At 43.8% G+C, this 18,659-nt stretch overlaps 2 protein-coding genes across 5 annotated transcripts; one reads left to right on the forward strand and one right to left on the reverse strand.

The window, feature by feature from the left end:
* Window positions 1–3,294: 3,294 nt before the first annotated feature.
* dedd (death effector domain containing) lies at window positions 3,295–12,328 on the forward strand. 4 transcript variants are annotated; one of them, XM_084554050.1, is made up of 5 exons: window positions 3,295–3,565; window positions 4,713–5,361; window positions 6,694–6,798; window positions 6,875–7,012; window positions 7,770–12,328. In XM_084554050.1, exons 2-5 carry the CDS (start codon window positions 4,788–4,790, stop codon window positions 8,174–8,176), a joined length of 1,224 nt encoding a protein of 407 aa, XP_084410176.1. In that variant the 5' UTR covers window positions 3,295–3,565; window positions 4,713–4,787; the 3' UTR covers window positions 8,177–12,328. The 4 variants fall into 4 exon arrangements, with proteins under 4 accessions (XP_084410176.1, XP_084410174.1, XP_084410175.1 ...); XM_084554048.1 differs by lacking the exon at window positions 3,295–3,565 and having other exon boundaries at window positions 4,572–5,361; XM_084554049.1 differs by lacking the exon at window positions 3,295–3,565 and having other exon boundaries at window positions 4,572–5,361; window positions 6,908–7,012.
* Window positions 12,329–14,392: 2,064 nt separating this feature from the next.
* ndufb11 (NADH:ubiquinone oxidoreductase subunit B11) lies at window positions 14,393–17,073 on the reverse strand. Its single transcript, XM_084553971.1, has 3 exons — window positions 16,863–17,073; window positions 15,644–15,774; window positions 14,393–14,799 (listed from the first exon to the last, which is right to left on the reverse strand). The coding sequence occupies exons 1-3, from the start codon at window positions 17,031–17,033 to the stop codon at window positions 14,670–14,672; spliced, it is 432 nt and encodes a 143-aa protein (XP_084410097.1). The 5' UTR covers window positions 17,034–17,073; the 3' UTR covers window positions 14,393–14,669.
* Between the last annotated feature and the right edge of the window lie 1,586 nt (window positions 17,074–18,659).

The following is an 18,659-nucleotide window of genomic DNA, read 5'->3' on the forward strand; positions in this document are numbered from 1 at the left end:
GTGTATGCTCGCTATGCTGTGTCTATGCGCTTGAGTGTAAATGTCTATCTATATTAAGGCTGTGTGTATGTTCCGCTTTCTCTTTGCTTGTGCATTTGTGCGTTTAGTCCTGGGTGTGTGTCTGTGTGTGTGTGTGTGTGTGTGTGCAGTCTATGAGCTAGTGGGTGCGCGTGCATCATGGGTCACCGTCTTGAATTTCATGGCACTGGCAGATAAGGATATCCCCCTCCTGTCTTTTTCCATCTTTGGCAAAGCTGGCTGACAGCACCAGGCAGCCACAGCATGCTTCATTCACGAAAACAATAAACTTTAATGCGGGCTCATCACATTCAGGTCATTTTCCCAAAGTAATGTGTGGTGTCGTTCACCTTTCACTCGTGATTTGTTGAACTCCATCAGGAGCTTCATGATATTTCACATACTTTATTATAAGATGTAAATAATTCAACTCATGTAGATTATGCCATTTCTGTTTAATAGAGAATATTAAATAAAAGGTGTATAAGTACACTTTTGAATTTGTTGGGTCTGATTTACGACTCTCCGCTGACCAGCTTGTGCAAGAGAACAGCCTGGTGATCTTTTTACTGTTGCTTGCAGTGTGACACCGCACCATGTGCACGCTGTGGCATTTGAAAGCTATGCCATAGTCATGTTGTTAATAGGGCAATGATCTGTGGCTATATCGAACGCACGATTCAGTATTTCATGCATGTAGACGACACAGTGTGAATGTCTTGTATAAAAATATATTAGTTATCTGTAATAGTCCATAGATAATCTAGTAAATGATTAGTGGTAAATCATTTCAAAGATCAAGAAAGGCCTTTTAATGAGTCGGGAATCCTCTCCATGGTGGAAGCATGAGACCAGAGGAAGCATCCTATTTTCAGAAAGTCCGCCACAAGCTCCAAACGACCGGTAAGTCCCGCAAATCAGAAAGGAAAAGCTGCTTTTCATGAAAAACATTTAATTAAAAAAAAGACAAGCCAGCAAAGTTCTGGAAAGGAAAAGTTTTATGGACTGTTGAAAAGAAAATCAGCCTGAGTCAGCCACCGCATCTGTCAGCATGGCTGCCAGTGGAACTGACAAACTAACTTTACTGACGACTCTGCTGCTGATGGAGGAAACTGGGTGAATGCTTTAAAACTCATTGGAAGATATTTCATCCTTCAGACCAGACTAAAAGCAGAGGGACTGCACAACGAGCTATGGCTGAAAGAACTGCAGAGAAGACTTAGTTGGACTTCTACGACTAAAAAACGAGAATACAGTACCCTACTGTCTGGATGACCTTACAGTAACAGTTCAGCCTTATAAGACACACTGAGTTCAACACACAACACTCCTCTGTTTGTCCTTTTAGGTCAGGAGTGTCAAACATATGGCCCGGGGGCCAAAACCGGACCAACAGAGGGTCCAGTCTAGTCTGCAGGATGAATTAGCACACTGAAGACACCAACTGCAATTTTTTCATTAATGCAACTACTATTCCTAATTTGTCCACTAGGCATCACACTGTTTCAGTTGTGGACATAGCACACCACTGAGACCCACAACTAAACAGCAGATGGCAGCAATGCCCTGAAAAAACACTTATTCTATGTTCTGTAATATGATACTTCAATATATATTTTTAAATCATGTTGTTACTTGTTTTGTAGAGAAGCTGCTGTCTAAAAATAGACCATTTTATGGCCTATGTAGTCATATCACGACTACGTCACGGTGGTTAGCTGGAGGCAAAAACTACACAGCAGAGTAGGAGGCTACCAACATGTTATCCTGCTGTGTTGTAGGGTGCCAGAATTGGAGGAGGATAGTTAATAGACTCAAATTGAAATTTTATTGCATACCAACTGCCACTCCGAGTCAAAAAGATCGGAGAAACCTGTGGTTAAACGTGATAGATAAAGACTGGACCGAGGAGATCATCAAAAATAACGCAAATGTAGTTAACTTCATGGTTGACACATACTAGATGTAGGTTACTTACCCAGCCATGCTAGTGCAGTTAGCTGTCAAGACGTGGCCATCGTTTTTTGTTTTTTTTTGTTCACAATATTTCAAGCTTGATGCGGGTTTGTTTTCTGGCAGACCTTCAGCTCTCACAACACAAAACTTGTCTGTTAAATCTTTGTAAGTCTTGTTCATGACCATTCAGCATACAGTTGTAGGCATCTAAGAACTGTTTTGTCAAAAACAAACTGACACAAACTGCCATTCAGAGTTAGCTAACGTATCGTTCTGTGGAATGTTTTGCCTCCAGCTAAGCGCTGCTCGGACCACAGTTGGCCCACGGGCCTTAGTTTGGACATGTATTTGATACATCAATAATAAAATGTGTATATAAATATATAATATATATATTTTCCTCTAAATTGAGCTGTTTGTTAATGTTTTTTTTTTTTAAATGTAATTTAAAAGGCACAGGTCATCATTGTATTTATAAACTGATATTATGCCACTTTAAATGAAAAATTTATGTAAAAACAAATTTCAAAACCTATAACTGAGATCACAAATCGCCTACATAGTTATTAAAACAACTGGAGGAACAGAACAGATTTTAACCTAAAACATTTTTTGGACCGTTAAGCTTGATTTAGGGTTCTGCGCCGATTTGTCTGCGAAGCTTCGGCGAACATGATCGCCGTCACTTGGCATTTATGCTTGTGCGTCGGTTTCTTTGCAGTGCGTGGTAATTTACAGCCACAACGCTAGGGGGCGCTGAGTCGCGAAATCTCCTGAATTCGTGCGTGGAGTGTTTCATTTCCGGTTCCGGCTTTTTTCTCTGCAGTCCGCAGAGTCCGAACCGAGGTTCTGCGCAATCTCCCTCCAAGAATTACTTGACATCTGGCTGTCCTTGTAGTTCGAAGAAGATGAGTTGTACAGATGCTCATACTTCCTCACTTCTTCGATCAGTCTTTCTTCAGCTTGGTCCATCTTGAACTCGAAGTGCAGCTCCAAGAATTTTAAAAATGGCGCCCTTGTATACAGAACGAACCGGAAAAGCTGAGAACCGGAAATGACGTAAAGCGGACCAATCACAGCCCTTGAGGTCTGCGTCGCATGTCCCTGCTGTCGGCGTCGTTTCGACGCGTAGTCAGGATTTTTTGGAGGTGCGCGTCAAGTGACGCAGACTCTCTGCGAAGGGGGTTCGCGGCGACGCAGACTCTCTGCGTACCGACGCAGACGATTTTTCGCACGAGCATAAATCAAGCTTTAGCTCGACACCGGAAGTGGACTGACCCGTGAACCGGAAGTTCTTTCATTTTAGCTGAAGAACGAAAAATTGTTTGCTTGTTTTTCCCCCCATGGTGTGTGCCTGGGGACCAAAACAACCAAACCGAGCTTTGTATCTGGCCTGAAGGAAGCGGCGGCTCACATCGGCAGACTGCGAACCTCCGTGTGTTGTCGAGCCGAACAACCAGACGCAGGTAAAACGTGGTTTCTAACCTGGAGGAGGCTTTGCTATCAGACACTGGGGAGCTAACTTAGCGTTAGCCTCCTCTCGAACTTTGATGGTGTCGGGCTTAACGGGATTATCCAAAACAAAGAAAAGGTAACGTATGGTTGTCGTTTGATTGTGGTGTTTATCTTTTTGTTTTGTCTCGGCTGTCTTGTAGTGCTCTAAGTGTTTGTGTAAAGGGTGACGCTGCCACAGACTAAATGTAGCAAGGGGCAGTCACAACAAACAAATGCGCAAACCGTGCACAGGTTACATAAACGCGGAAAATCCTCGCTGATCTCTCCGGCTGAGGGATCCTCATTCCTGATGTGTGGCGACCACGCGTCAACATCTGGCATGGTGTTAACCTCAGGTTTACACGTCGTTAGCTTTAGAGCTAACTCTGCGACTAGCAAATTGGTAGATTGTTGTCTTCCTATCACGGCTATCAGTCAAACTGTCGTGCCTGTTTGCTCTGCAGTGGGAATGGTATTTATTTTCAGTTTTAATTAACATTTAGTTTCCTAAAAACGTTTGCGTGGCGTTGGGTTTTAGTCCAGACGGCCTCTGGACAGACAGACAGACAGACAGACAGACAGTGGTGGTGGTGGTTCTCATGACTGCATGCTGATGTAATTACTCTCCTCTCCTCATTAGCACTTTAAAGAGCCCATACATTGTTTACTGGTCGCCAGCATGAACAATGGACCATTAACAGTGATTCAAACGGAGCTGGCACTAAATCTGTACTTGTCTGGGGACTTGTTACGCAGACACATGATGCTTTATAGAGACAGACAGACAGATATATGGACAGACAGATAGATATGTAGATGGATTGACTGGTAGGCAGACAGACAGATAGGTAGGCAGATAGACAGACAGATGGATATATGGAAAGACAGATCGATAGATGGATAGATAGATTGATAGATTGGCAGACAGACAAATATATACTTTATAGGTAATGAATCCCAACACTGGGAAATCTCAGTGTTGCAGCAGCAATGTACAGGCACTCGGCATACCGTACAAATCTATAACATTAGAGAAACTATAAACAAGCTATTTACAAAAGTAGTAAAATTAGTGAGCATTAAAATTAATCTAAATCTACTAAACTAACCAAAAACTACTATGTTCTGAATGTCCTTTACAAAAATAACCCGTTGTAATCCCTGTCTGAGCTCGTTCTTTGATGGATATCATTCATCATCCTGAAATGACCGTGCTTTTGTACTCAACCCCCCTCCGCACACAGCTCGACGGTCGGAACGGAGGAAAACAGCAGGAGCCGCAGGGATTCAAGGACCCCTCGTCGCTGCTGGCCCCTGACATGACATCGCAGCAACCACAGCTCCCCAACGCCGTTATTCCTCCCCAGCTCGCTCCCCAGAACTCTGCCCAGCAGGCCCGGCCTCACATTCAAGACAACCAGCTGGACTTGAGTCAGAGCAGCGGCAACAACGGACACCTAGACCACAGAGCTCTGACGAGCAGGCCGGGCTGCTCCAGCACGACGGCGGCGGCGGCGGCCAGCAGGGAAGCTGCCAGCACGAACGTCTCGGCTTCCTCCGCCAGCTCCGGCTTGTCCAAGCGAGATGGGGCCTTTGAGCCGTGGCCCGAGGAGGCGGTGGACAACTCCCACGGGCTGTACTCGCTGCATCGCATGTTCGACATAGTCGGGGCCCAGCTGACGCACCGGGATGTCAGGGTGCTGTCGTTCCTGTTCGTCGACGTGATCGACGAGTACGAGCGCGGCGGCATCAGGAGCGGAAGAGATTTTCTGTTGGCGCTAGAGCGCCAGGGTCGCTGCGACGAGACCAACTTCCGGCACGTCCTCCAGCTTCTAAGGATTATCACCCGCCACGACCTTTTGCCTTATGTCACACTCAGGAAGCGGCAGGCCGGTGAGTAAAGCACCGTCATCACTGATTGCACACCTATTAGAAATCACCATCCCACTGCAGAGGTCTATGCTCTTATTATGGGAAACACAGAGTAGGTCGGTCTCTTGCAGTGTGTTTACTGCAGTGTTAATTTTGACAGCCGTTTTTGATTTAGTCTTAGTCGGCAGACAAAAATGTTTATTAGTCTTAGTCACATTTCATCAATCTTTAGTCTAGTTTTAGTCTGAGCAGACATTTCCCTTTCCAGAGTTTGAGATCAGCCTGCTGTGCTGTTCTTTGCTAATTTATAAGGTTGGATCACACGTTAAAGACGGATAAAAGAGGTAGCATAGCTCAAGTAGAAATACAAAACCCTTTTCTTTTAATGTGGTGAAAAAACATTTATATTCTAGACGTAAAATTAAGGATGCAACGCCTGAACACATGCTGCTATTGATGTGATAATTCAAGTCCAAACACATAGGGAGGTAAAACCATTAAGACATTTAGAAGCGAAATAACATTTGAAATATTAAACACTAAAGTGCAGGGTTGCAGCTTGAATGGTATACTTTGTATTTGGACTTATACACTTAAAAGGGCTCGTTCTCGTAAACTGCATTTGCTAATTGCTGATCCATTACACACTCTGCTGTACGCTGTTTAAATATGTGTCGGTAAAAAAGTCAGGAGATAATGACTTGTAGTAGCGCAAAACAGCAATGTGTAAAGTAGTTAGATGAGACTTCTTTAACTTTGTAGTTAGCTTACTGGCCGTGGTGGAGGCTGCAGAAACATCAGGGGGGGATGCACCTTCAGATGTCATGTTCTTCCACTTAGTTTGTAGCTACAGGGCTTGTGGGAGCTCGCTAGCCTTGGTTGGCTACTGTCAGCTGCCTGAGATCAGATCAGGCAGTCCATTGACAGGGATGCACGTTTTGAAAGACAATCGAAGAGATCATGTACGATATTTGGTATGTTATCATATCGAATAGTATTTTATAGCATGTACACTGCTCTTATTGCACATGTACATGCCTCGACGATGAAATTACGACTGATCTGTAAGCACAGTTGTGACATTTGTTGTTTATGAGAAAGAATATATACGTTACATGTACATTGCTTTAATGCAAACATGATCTGTTGTTGTGTTTGTTTTTTAAACTCAAACCTAACAACATGCTGGTGAGTGTTGGCTTCATTATTAAGCACCAGATGTCGCCTACTGGGCTATCGTGGCATTGCAAAAATACTGAATGTTGCAATTTCTGCATTTTGTGTAAACGTATTCCACAACTTAAAAAAAATAATAACACGAGAAACCAACATTTTTATTTATTTTTTTTCCAGTTTGCCCAGACCCTGTTGACAAGTACCTGGAAGAGACATCGGTGCGTTACATTTCACCAAGAGGTTCGTTACAGCGCAAGGATGCTGTGCCTCACCGGAGAACAGGTGGGTGTGTTTGTGCGTGCGTCTTGTTCTTTTCAGTGCGATGCAGTCGATTCATTTTAAATGCTAATCGCTCCAGGTCCGCGGCCAGTCATTTGTTGTTCCCCGTCAGGAGCGCACGTCGGCCCTCCCCGAACGAAGCCGGCTCCCCGCGTACCGAACCACAAGCGGAAGAGAAGTCATTCCTCAGTTGACTGCAGAGAGAAGCAAACGTGCGGTAAGGATTGCGACATAGAGGAGGCGAGGGGGCTCATCTTTTATTTTTAGTCTGGGTGCCTTAAGTAACTGGGGTATAGCTGGTAAAGGTTTTTCCAAACTTGGTCAAGTGCAACATTTAAGGTGTCAGTAAGTCATCCTTTCTTTCGTAGGTCAGTCCTTTTGAACAGTTTTTAGATCTATGTTATTTGTAGGGATGCACCGAAAATTTTCAGCACACATTCCAGGCACCGGTATCCAGTGAGGATGCATCCTGGTTGCCTCTGGGAAGAGACCCAGTCCCAGGTTTGCTGGATGGAATATTTAACCTCGACTGGTCCGGGAACACTTGGTATATCTCAAGAGGAACAGGAAGGCATAACCGTGGAGATTGAGGTTGTTTTTTGCCCAAAAGTGCATTTTCAGTTTCTCGGACGAAAATTTTCGGTGGATTGCTGCGGTTGTTGCTTGCATCATCACAACATCCTTTTTCGGCCGTGTTTTTTCGACAATAAATTCTCGTCCGAAAATGTCCCGGAAGTGCATTTTCGGTTTTCGGCCGAAAATTTTCCGGTGCATCCCTAGTTATTTGAAGTCTGAGGTTGAAACTGATCGACCCGTTTGCTTCTCTTCGACAGCATCAACCTCCTCTGCTGCTGACGAACCATTATCTAAATGTGCAGCATTTTAAATTAAACTTTACTTAACTAAATTGTTAAAAATAGCCAAATCTACTCCAAAGCCATTTATTTCTTTTTTTGTTTATTCTGCTTTTCCAGATATCCGCCTCCGGGTTCGTGCTGAATATTGCCAGCACGAGTCTGCGCTTCAGGGCAACGTCTTTTCCAACAAGCAAGAGGCGGTGGAACGACAGTTTGAGCGCTTCAACCAGGCCAACACTATCCTGAAGTCCCGGGACTTGGGTTCCATCATCTGTGACATCAAGTTCTCTGAGCTCACCTACTTGGATGCCTTCTGGAGGGACTACATCAATGGATCATTGCTAGAAGCCCTTAAAGGGGTCTTTATCACAGATTCCCTAAAACAGGCTGTGGGCCACGAGGCTATAAAACTGTTGGTCAATGTCGATGAGGAGGACTATCAAGCCGGTCGACGTAAACTGCTCCGTAATTTGGTCACAAACGGTGGGTGCCCACCAGTGGGTAATAAAGACTCTGTATCTTAGACGGACTTTTCAAAGTGGTAGCATACTGGAGGAACACTGCTGTGCCTCGTCTACAGGGAGTAGGATGACATGTGGCTGTGTCTTTTGAGGTGCCTGGAGCGTGTGCCTGAAAGAAACTGAAAAACGTCCAGCCACACCGTTAATTCCTTGAGAGCTAAGGTCGTAGGATATTTACTTGGCACCCCTAAGCGTAGCATGCAATAAGATCTGGAACTATGTTAGCAAACACAAATAGGAAAATGCGTGCAGGTTGGCATTGAATGTTGAGCTTTTCCGTTTTTCTTCAAGGAGGGGGATTGCTCAACTTGTGTGTATTGAATTGATCTAATTTTTTGTTTGTAAGTTAGCTCATTCAAACACTTTTCTTAACTCTAATGATACGCTTCACTTCTATTCTAAAGTGACATGTTTTTTTTGTTTTTGTTTTTCAATACAGGAAACGCAGTAAATGTTGACAAGTTGCTCCCAGTGGGAGTTGTACCTTATCGTCAAACTAGATAATAATTGTTCCAGGTTATTTCAGGTACATTGCAGGTTGATTGGATTACCCAGTAAGAGGGGGCTCTGTATCTTATAGGCAGGCGGAGACCGGAGGTGACGTACAATTTGTCTATTCGTTTAAAGCGCTTGTTGGCAAACGTGAACTCTTCTGCAGAGATGAAGCCGAGGCTCGTCATCGTGTCTCACGCCTTGTTAACAACGGCTGTGATAACATTATAATTTGTAATTTCCGGTCACAGCAAATATTTAAAAAAAAATAATAATAATATTATTTTGTTAATCATTATTATAATGTGTTGATTCTTCCACTGGTGTTTTGGATTTGTTTGGATTTTAAAATCTGTGTCACTTGCCCTGCCACTCAGGGTGGCTTTCTCTAAATAAATTTGAACCCATAGCTGCTATGTGCTCAGTCCTGTAGCAGGATGCCAGAACAAGCTAAATTAATTCGCATTTCATGCATTTGTGCAGTTAAAGACATTTCACCCAGCTGTAGATGAACTAGCATTGAACATCTTCATAGAACATCCTGTAAGGATCTGTTGAAAGAGGATGTAGTTGGCCAGTCACTACTCCTCTAAGGGGGGCACTAAATATCTTCCTTGATAGGATTGGTGTCCTCAGATACATCCTTTCCTTTTAGTAGGTATTCATAAACCAAACTGGGCATTCATACGTAGGCGTTGGGGTCAGCTGGGTAGCGGGCAAAGGCGAGGATCTAGGCGTGCCGACCACTGCGTCGACTGAACGTCAACTCTCTGGCAGGGAGGGAACCCAAGCTGGTGCGGGAGGTGAAGCAGCACAAACTAGTTATAGCTGCACTAACCTCTGTGCTTAGTTTGGGTTTTGAAAGTCTGGTGGGGCACTAGACTTTCTCCTTTACATGAGTTGCCCAAGTTGAGAGGCGTTGGGAAGGTGTAGGGGTATTCATATGTACCCCACTTAGCGCCTCCGTGTTGGAGTTCTCCCTGAGGAATTAGAGGGTCGCCTAAATGTGACTGTGAGTTGCAGAGAAGGAAGAGTATGTGGTCAGCTTGGGGTATTTTGGCGGAGTCCTGGAAGGGATTCCTATGGAGAAACTTGGAAGGGGTAGTTGGAAGGAACAGCCTCCACGATCTGAACCAGAGTGGTGTCATGTTGCGGGATTTCAGTCCTAGTCTTGGATTGTCCATAACAAACACCCGTGCTCAAACATTACGTGACTCATAGCTTGACGGCTGACTTTGTGGTCGTATCTTCAGATCTACGTCTGTATGTCTGAAGATACTCGGGTGAAGAGGGGAGCAGAGCAAACGTGCAGTGAGGATGAGCTGGGAACAGGAGGTCTTCTCCCGGGAGGTCCTCCCCCAAGAGAAGCTCTTCTGGGGGGGAGGTTGGGAACGTGGACTCCCAAATGGGCCATGTTCAGATCCTCAATGGCAGAACTTTCTGGCAACAGCTTAAAACTTGGGCAAACCAGGACGAAAGAATCTGAAAGGTGAAGCAGGGCTTACCTCAGGCTGTGTTTAGCCATTCCAGCCTTCACACATGGTATTAAGTTTTGGGTAGTGACTGAAAGAATGGCGTCACGGATAAAAGAGACTGAAATGAGGTTCCTCTGTTGGGTGGTAGGGCAAGGCCTTAGGGATAGATGCGAGGAGCTTGGATGTCCGGAGTAGAGCCCTTCAAAAGGGGCCAGTTGAGATGGTTCCGGTATCCAGTGAGGATGCATCCTGGTTGCCTCTGGGAAGAGACCCAGTCCCAGGTTTGCTGGATGGAATATATAACTCGACTGGTCCGTGAACACTTGGTGTATCTCAAGAGGATCTGGAAGGCATAACCGTGGAGATTGACGTTGTTTCTTTAACGAAATAAATGATAACGTAGGGATCAACATAGTGTAATACCAAGGTACATAGCATATTGACAATGCTAATACTGTATGCACCACTTTCACAGTGTAACCTGAAATGCTAATTACCAAATGTAAATTTAAATTACGTTCTTTTTGGTATCCATTCAAATGGGTAGATTTAGCAGGAGATTGTGCGTGCCTGTGATAATATTACAGCTTGTATTTCATACACTTAGCGGCCACTTTGGTAGGAAAAACCCTTCCGAGTTCTGACGATTCCCCCCCTAATACACCCCTCCCCAACGTCTTTATGGCTTTAGCTTCGCTGGCTTGTTTGTTTTGTTTGTTTTTCATGAAATTCTGTGGGGGGTAGGAGTACGAACAACTACCGTCTTATTCACGGCGCAGAACTTCCACGCATGTTAGCGGACATTTTGCCGTAGTCTCTGCTGGGCTCTGTACGCGGCTACGGAGTTGACAAGTCTTATCAACAGGCTATAAATGCCGGTGTTGCACAATCCTGCAAAAAAAAAAAATCTTGGACCACGTTTAGTGACGACATCCTTCCAGAAAAAATGTGGTTAAATTTAATAACAATCAGATGTAGGCTGTATCAACGTCAATCACACACATTCCCGTTCGCCAGGCCGAGCCCCCTTACACCTACCTTTTACTTTCAAGTAGCTGCATAAAGGACACTGCTTCCAGAAACGGCGACGATTGGTGTTTAATGTGTAACTCTGACGCGAGGAATGGTTTATATGAACACAGTTCCTATGGATGCTATTCTGGAATTGACACCACTGTAAAAGGGGGTGCCAACGTAAACTAACAATTAGTCGTTTGGAAAATATCCGTGATGTATATCAAAGATGTAGTTTTTAGTATAACGCTTTTTTTTTTTTTTTTGGAGATGAGATTTGTTTCGATTGTGTAGCAGAATAGAGATTGAATGTTGATCCAGTAAAACAACTGTCAAAGATGCCGGTCTGTAATGCAAATATTTGACATATTCCTTCGATATTCTGTTACTCAGTGCACATAGCCAAAACATACTGTATGTGCTCATACTCGTGAGAAGCAAATATGTACGTGATCCGCAAAGTGTGATGATTTTTTTTTTTTTTTAAATGCAGTTCTTCACCTTCCTTCATATTCTTAATTTTCTTGCAGCGTCACAAATATGCATCATTCTTTTCTCCTTCTTCTTCTTCTTTTTTTTTTTTGCCAAATCTTTGTAATCAGTTCTTACCTCTGCTTTTAAAAATGTAGTTTTACTTGTCTCGCTTTCCATCAGATAATTTAATGTTGGGCTGCAATTCAGACTTTTTTGGTTTTATGTACCCTATTAAAAATTCAGTGGATGTTTTTTTTTTCGCCATACATGTTCTTCCTGCTTTTAAAAACAAAAAAACAACAAAACAATCAAACAAACAAAAACACCCATCTTCTTATCTCCGCTGTCGTAGCATCCATCAGTACATATCACAACAGTTCATGACTGATAGGCCGCTCTGAATGACGTAGAGTAGGCCTACAGGTTATATTTTTTAACCCAGTGTAATTTCATGTGACGGTTGGAAGTTAGTATCTATTATATAGGTTGGTGTATGTTATTCTGATTGTATGTTGTTAGTTGTTAAATGCAACTTTTACCCAAAATTGCATGTGACCTGTTAAATGATCTCCAGAAATGTCTCAACTCTCACAGTGCTACCATTTTGTAAATAACGTATTGGATGTCAGGTTTTCTTACTTTAATTTTGCATTCCTTTCAGGAAACAGACACGTAGGACTAATAAATGAACTGGAGGGGGTTTGTTGATGTCCCGGTCCTAATAATTCCTTATCACGCCAGACAGTGTACATTTTACAAGACACAAATTACAATATTACATATGCAAACAACTTCCCGATGGATCTAGTGCTCATTATGGGCTTCAGTATTTCAGACATATGGTAAAAAATTATACTTCTTTGACGCATAAACCCTGTATGAACTGGCATTGGGCAATAAGGCAAAATTGTACCTAAGATAGATCTGTAATCTCAATACTTTCAGTGCCATTGTGTTGATGACTTCCGTGCATCTGCCCTTGAAGTAAGAGGTTCGGGTTATTCTGTGCATGAGTTGAAGCTGTGAATCAGAAAACGTATGACAACCTTTAGGGCTGGTTGGAGCTTCAAACTACAGCAATAGCCCCGGGGGGGTGTACTTCAATACGGCCCAAAGTCACAAATAATTCTAATTTAATTCAGTTTTATTCATATAGCGTCAATAATAATACAGATTCTCTCAAGACGCTTTGCAGAACCCAGAGTCTGAAACTCCCTGAGCAAACACTGAGGCGACGGTGGTTAAGGAAAACCTCAAATTTTAACAGGAAGAAACCTTCAGCAGAACCTTGAGCTCAAATGGAAGGACCCATCTGCTTGAGGCCAGCCGGGTAGAGATGGAAGAAGAGAGAGGAGGAGGAGAAGAGGGCGGCAGAAGATAAACATCATGACACAAGCAAGAGTACAAGATATAGCTTAGATAGATATCGGCCTATTGTTTGCTAAAACGTCTTTTTTTTTTTAAGTAAAAGCTTAATTACAGCAATCTTAAAAGACTGAGGCATGTATCCTCTTAATGAACTTAAATGTATCTGGTTTAACATAGAGTCTGTATCACTTGTGTCTGGGATCTTAGTCAGCTGGGGAGTGAATAAGATCTCGGTCAATCAACCGGGAACGTAACAATCGTGATTGGCACAGCAGCAATAGGGGCGGGTCCAAGCGGCTCGTCTTGTGCTGTGGGTGAACCGGCGCCCAGCTTGAGAGAGGAGCGCCTCCTGTGTGTGTCGTTGAACGTGTGCGTTTCTTACTGATGGATAAACGTCTCGAGCCTCAGTTTACGTTACTGTGCATTTAAAGACTTAAATTTTAAAATATAATAAAACTGTCTTATCAACCACAACCCCACACACAACAGTGTACCATTGTAATATTTTTAGGTCATTCATTGCAAAATTGCTTCATTTAAAGGGGAACCACTGTTTTTTTACAACCTGGACCTTGTTTCTGGCTTAAAATACGATCGTTTACTCACCCATATAACTTTGGTGTCATTTTTTGTCATTCGTCAGATATTTTCAGAAGCGTATATCCATATAGTGGGAGTGAATGGGGCACCCAAACGCAGCCTCTAAATAACGCATTATCTGCCGCGAAACTCGTTCACTTCGCCAATATTTTGTTATGATACACTAGTGCTATTCCTCGTTGAGTCCGGAGTTACGTGTTATCTATTCGCGGACGTGCAGCGGTTTGTTGTTCTTTGGCCAGCTGTTCCTCTCTCTGCCTCTGCATCCTCCTTTCAATGAGCTCCTCATCCGTATACTCTGGCTCAAAACGGTAAGGACGTCCATCATAAACAAAGTCGTCATCCGCAACCTCAGAATCGGAAAAATATTCAGCCATGCTGCAAAAAGCAAGCAGTAGCAAATTACAGGTAAACAAGCCGACCGTCGCGGGTGCGTGCGGCGCTCAGAGATGACATCATCCAGGTCAGAAGTTAGTAGGTCAATCTACTAATTTCAATCTACCCCAGATGATGATAACAGGTAACTCAGAACTCAACAGGGAATAGCACTAGTTTATAACAAAATTTTGGTAAAATTAACGATTGCCCCAGTCACTCCCACTATATGGATATACGCAGCGCCCCACTGGTAAATATCGTCCGAACGACTCCAAATGACACCAAAGTTATATGGGTGAGTAAACGGTCGTATTTTATGCCAGAAATAAGGTCAAGGTTGTAAAAAAACAGTAATTCCCCTTTAAGAAAACTGTTCAAACTGCGTTCTGTCACTTAAAATTTGCGCTGACAAAGAATATTTGTTAAAATTAAAAGAATAGGTTTAGTTTTTATTGAATGCCACAATCATAAGAACCGGGGTACTTCAACATATCAGTTTCATGCTCATGAAATAACTCAGTTATTTGTTGGTGGTGACCACAGTACATTCAAGAATTGATGAATAATGGATACGATGCGTGAAGAAGTCATTGTCCCAAACCTCACAGTTACACAACTCCACACATCATTTATTCTCTCATAGGGAAATAGATGAAACAATAATTAGGATGTACAATAAGGTGATGCTGGACGCTCTACTCTTCTGTGGCTGAGGGCAGAACAATCCTGCTTGGGTCGTAGTAGTTCTCGTCTATGATAGGGAGACCCTCCCTTTCTCTTATCAGGATCAAACGCTCCGCCTCCCTCCTGGCCCACTTTCGCATGCTGAACACACAGAACACAAAGACTGGGTAAGGAAACTTTGATTCACCTTTGCAACTTTTGTCATTTTTGAGCAAAAATAAGCAGACAGTCTGAATTATTTTGATTGTATTTAAAATCTAATTATGACAGACTCCCCTCATGCCCACAGGTTTATACAGAACCACAGACCAGGCCTATTTAATTAGCATCCCAGAACCAACCCTCCCGAGTGGCGGTGCAGCATGTGGTCCAGCCCACCCCGACTGAATCGAATTGATTTGAATTGAAGAAAGGCAGAGGGCAACTCCTTTTGGAAAATTTCAGAAAAACCTATAGTGAATGCAACATTCTGCATAGCCTCCGCAGGTTTGCAGGTGTATATTTGAATATTCTAGCTACAGATGCTCCTGGCATTGCATGCTACCCAAGTCTTTATGCCATAAGTCCCATCTTTACTGGGCATATACTGTTTGAAGCTGCAGCAACTTGAAGGGATCGTGGCATTCATTGGTGACCAGAGTGCCTGGACAATTACATACTTCTCAAAATGCTGCATAGTTGCATGAGAGTTCGCCCTGGTTCTGCCATAAACTAGCTGTAGCTTCTATACCTACATTATATTACTTGTATAAAACAGTAAGAATTAAAATACCCACGTATGCTTATAGATCTAGTTGATCCATTTCATTTAATTCTTTGCTGCAAATTGAAAAACCTGCTTTTTTTTTTTTTTTTTTTAAGGATAATTACTTTTATGTACAAACATACTTGGCAATAAAGTATTTTCTGATTCTGAATTGTGTCACGATGCCACTATTGTTGCATGACCAAAAGTGCTTTGACCACATATGCAATGAGAACTCACCCGTGGTCTGGTAAATAGTAGATAAAGACTGATCCAATAACAAGAGTCACCGAGACGCAAAAAAAGAAGCCCACTCTCATGTTCCACATGTCCACCACCGGGTCGTCGGAGAAGCCGTGGTAATCTGGATTCTGGCAAAACACAAAACGTTTAAAGGTAAAGAGAAATGTTTCAGCGGGTGAAGGCGTTTGTTACAGTACTGTTACAGAGGGACGTCTCGGTTGTGAGCAGATGTGATGGTTGGAAAGCTCACCTGAGATAATTGTTGGTTAATATTAAGAGGAAACAGTTCAATGCTTTCTCTTATTGTGGGTTTGACATGACGTTCAACACCTACACAAACACTTGGTTGCAGTTGTGCGCTGACTGCTGGGACAAACACTAGTGGGCATCGGTGGACCATCAAAAGGTACACCTTAGGCTCTGTTTACACCGATCAGGCATAACATTATGACCACCTTCCTAATATTGTGTAGGTCTCCCTTGTGCCTCCAAAACAGTTGTGACTCTTCAGAGAATGGACGTGGGGCTTCTGAGGGTGTCCTGTGGTGTCTGGGAACACCTTTGAGGGGAGGGGCCTCTGTGGATCATCCCACAGATACTTGATCAGTTTGGGATCTAGTGAATCTGGAGGCCAGGTCAACACCTTGTGCTGTTCTTCATGTTTTTGTTCCTAAATCCTGCTGGGGATGGCTGCTGCCATCAAGGAGTGTCATTGCTATGGGGTGGGGGGGTGCCTGGTCTGGTCTGGTCTAGGTGGGTGCTACATGTCTAAGTAACATCTACACCAATGAATGCCAGGTCCAGAAGTTTCCCAGCAGAACACTGAATTGTCACAAGATGGTTTAAATGTTATTCACTTCTTCTGTCAGTGGTCATAATGTTATGGCTGATTGGTGTATGTAGAAGTGACAGGAGTGCAGTGTCACACACTTTAAGAGAATAAGCACAATCACAACATGGATTTACATTACTGTGTACACTATGGCGCTGCAACATTAGCATCAGCTAACACAGCCCGCTATTAGAGAGAGTTACTGTGTCCGACTGCACCTGAACTAGACACGGCCAGGTGAGAGGTGAGCTCTGCTGCAGCCGTGAAATGTACGGACTTTCATTTAACGCGTCTTCTTGTCACTGAGCGACACTAACACACCGGTGAGGCTGACCAGGCTACTGTTTGTTAGCATGTAGCGGAGAATCATGGAGAAGCTCTCACCTTGACAAACGAGCTGACCTCTCCGCGTTCAGCCACCTCCTCGTGGGGCCTCCCCGTCACCGCGGTCGCACCGACGGCCCCACTCGGTTTTGACTGTGAGACGAACCGGGCCCCCGAATTGGAGAGGGCCCGGGACAAGAGGGGACGGCACCTCAGCAATCGGGTCAACATTTTGTCTGAGTTTGCGAAGGGTAGCTGGAAACGGAAGTGGTGTTTTCTTCTTCTGCGGTTTTTTTTGCGTGCAGCTTTGTCGCTACTGAGCTCATTACTGCCCCCTGGAGGATGAGGTGAATTACAACGTCTGGATTTTAGATCTATGTACACTTTAAATGGCCTGTCCTGCATCATGCACACATCGTAAAACAGTTTTATTATTATTATTTTACAATCGGATGGGTGTCATTATGACATTATGACACAGATCAGCCACAACATTATGACCACTGACAGGGGAAGTAAATAACATCGACCATCTTGTGACAGTTCAGTGTTCTGCTGCTAAAAATCTGGACATGGCATTCATTGGTGTGGATGTTACTTAGACATGTAACACCCACCTAGACCAGACCAGGCACCCCCACCCCATAGCAATGACACTCCTTGATGGCAGCAGCGATCCCCAGCAGGATGAAGATACAGCACATGAACATGAAGAACAGCACAAGGTGTTGACCTGGCCTCCAAATTCACTAGATCCCAAATTGATCAAGTATCTGTGGGATGATCCACAGAGGCCCCTTCCCTCAAAGGCCCCCCCCCCCCCCACTAACAACATTCTGTTGCCAGACACCACAGGACACCCTCAGAAGGACCATGTCCATTCTCTGATGAGTCCCAACTGTTTTGGAGGGACAAAGGGGACAGCTGTGCTCATCAAGACATCACAAAGTCGATGGACCTTTAGCCTAAGGTGCTCTTGTACCTCTTGATGGTCCACTGATGTCCACTAGTGTTTGTCCCAGCGGTCAGCACGCCCCTGCAACCAAGTGTCATTTTATGGAGGTGTTGGGTAGGTGTTAGGAAAGTGGTCATAATGTTATGCTTGATTGGTGTGGACTTTGCCATTGAATCTGCAGTTTAATTTTCTTCAATTCCAGCATGCCAAGGCCCAACCAGGAACCCAGGAGATCTTTACATCAGTACCTGCTCTTCTTAATGTAAAAAAAAACAAAAACAAACATAATGTCTTTAATAATATCCGATCAAGGGCGGCACAGTGGAGTGGTGGTTAGCACTGATGCCTCACAACAAGAAGGTTCTGGGTTCGAATCCATCAAGCCTTTCTGGAGTTTGCATGTTCTCCCTGTGTCTGCGTGGGTTCTCTCCAGGTTCTCCAGCTTCCTCCCACCGTCCAAAGACATGCTGGTTAGGTTCATCGGTGATTAAGCTAAATTGGTCGTAGGTGCGAGTCTGAATGGTTGTCTGTATGTCCCCCACCCCGTGACCCTTCACAGGACAAGCAGTTACAGAAGATGAATGAATGAATGAATATCCGATCAAGGTTGTGGGAGCCATTTCATTTATGGCTAGGGAGGTGCTGTGGTATGGGACTATTTACAACCACCCTCAGTCTATGATTACAACGGGCGTGATGTACTGGGAGGTGCACTGTTTTTGATGATAGGTGCTTGCTATGCAAATAAGTAATTGAACTTATTAACACCTGAAAACTGTGGAATATTTCAGTTCTGTCATTTTTGGTCACCTGTGGCAAAAGTCCTCTTTGCCACAGGTTCAACTTTATTGAAGGTCTTTCAAGGCAGTAAGTCACAAAAAGTCTCTATTGATTGTAATAAT

Source organism: Chelon labrosus (assembly GCF_963514085.1).
Source record: "Chelon labrosus genome assembly, chromosome: 10".
NCBI classification, from domain to species: domain Eukaryota; kingdom Metazoa; phylum Chordata; class Actinopteri; order Mugiliformes; family Mugilidae; genus Chelon; species Chelon labrosus.

Excerpts from the sequence above, each read along its gene's own strand:
- dedd (XM_084554048.1), top strand. The coding sequence starts at position 4,650 with ATGGATATCATTCATCATCCTGAAATGACCGTGCTTTTGTACTCAACC. Across the intron at positions 5,362-6,693 it reads ACTCAGGAAGCGGCAGGCCG|TTTGCCCAGACCCTGTTGAC; the intron begins GTGAGTAAAGCA and ends TTTTTTTTCCAG. Across the intron at positions 6,799-6,874 it reads TGTGCCTCACCGGAGAACAG|GTCCGCGGCCAGTCATTTGT; the intron begins GTGGGTGTGTTT and ends TAATCGCTCCAG.
- ndufb11 (XM_084553971.1), bottom strand. The coding sequence starts at position 17,033 with ATGTTGACCCGATTGCTGAGGTGCCGTCCCCTCTTGTCCCGGGCCCTC. Across the intron at positions 15,775-16,862 it reads AGGTCAGCTCGTTTGTCAAG|AATCCAGATTACCACGGCTT; the intron begins GTGAGAGCTTCT and ends GTGTTTTGCCAG. Across the intron at positions 14,800-15,643 it reads TACTATTTACCAGACCACGG|CATGCGAAAGTGGGCCAGGA; the intron begins GTGAGTTCTCAT and ends CTGTGTGTTCAG.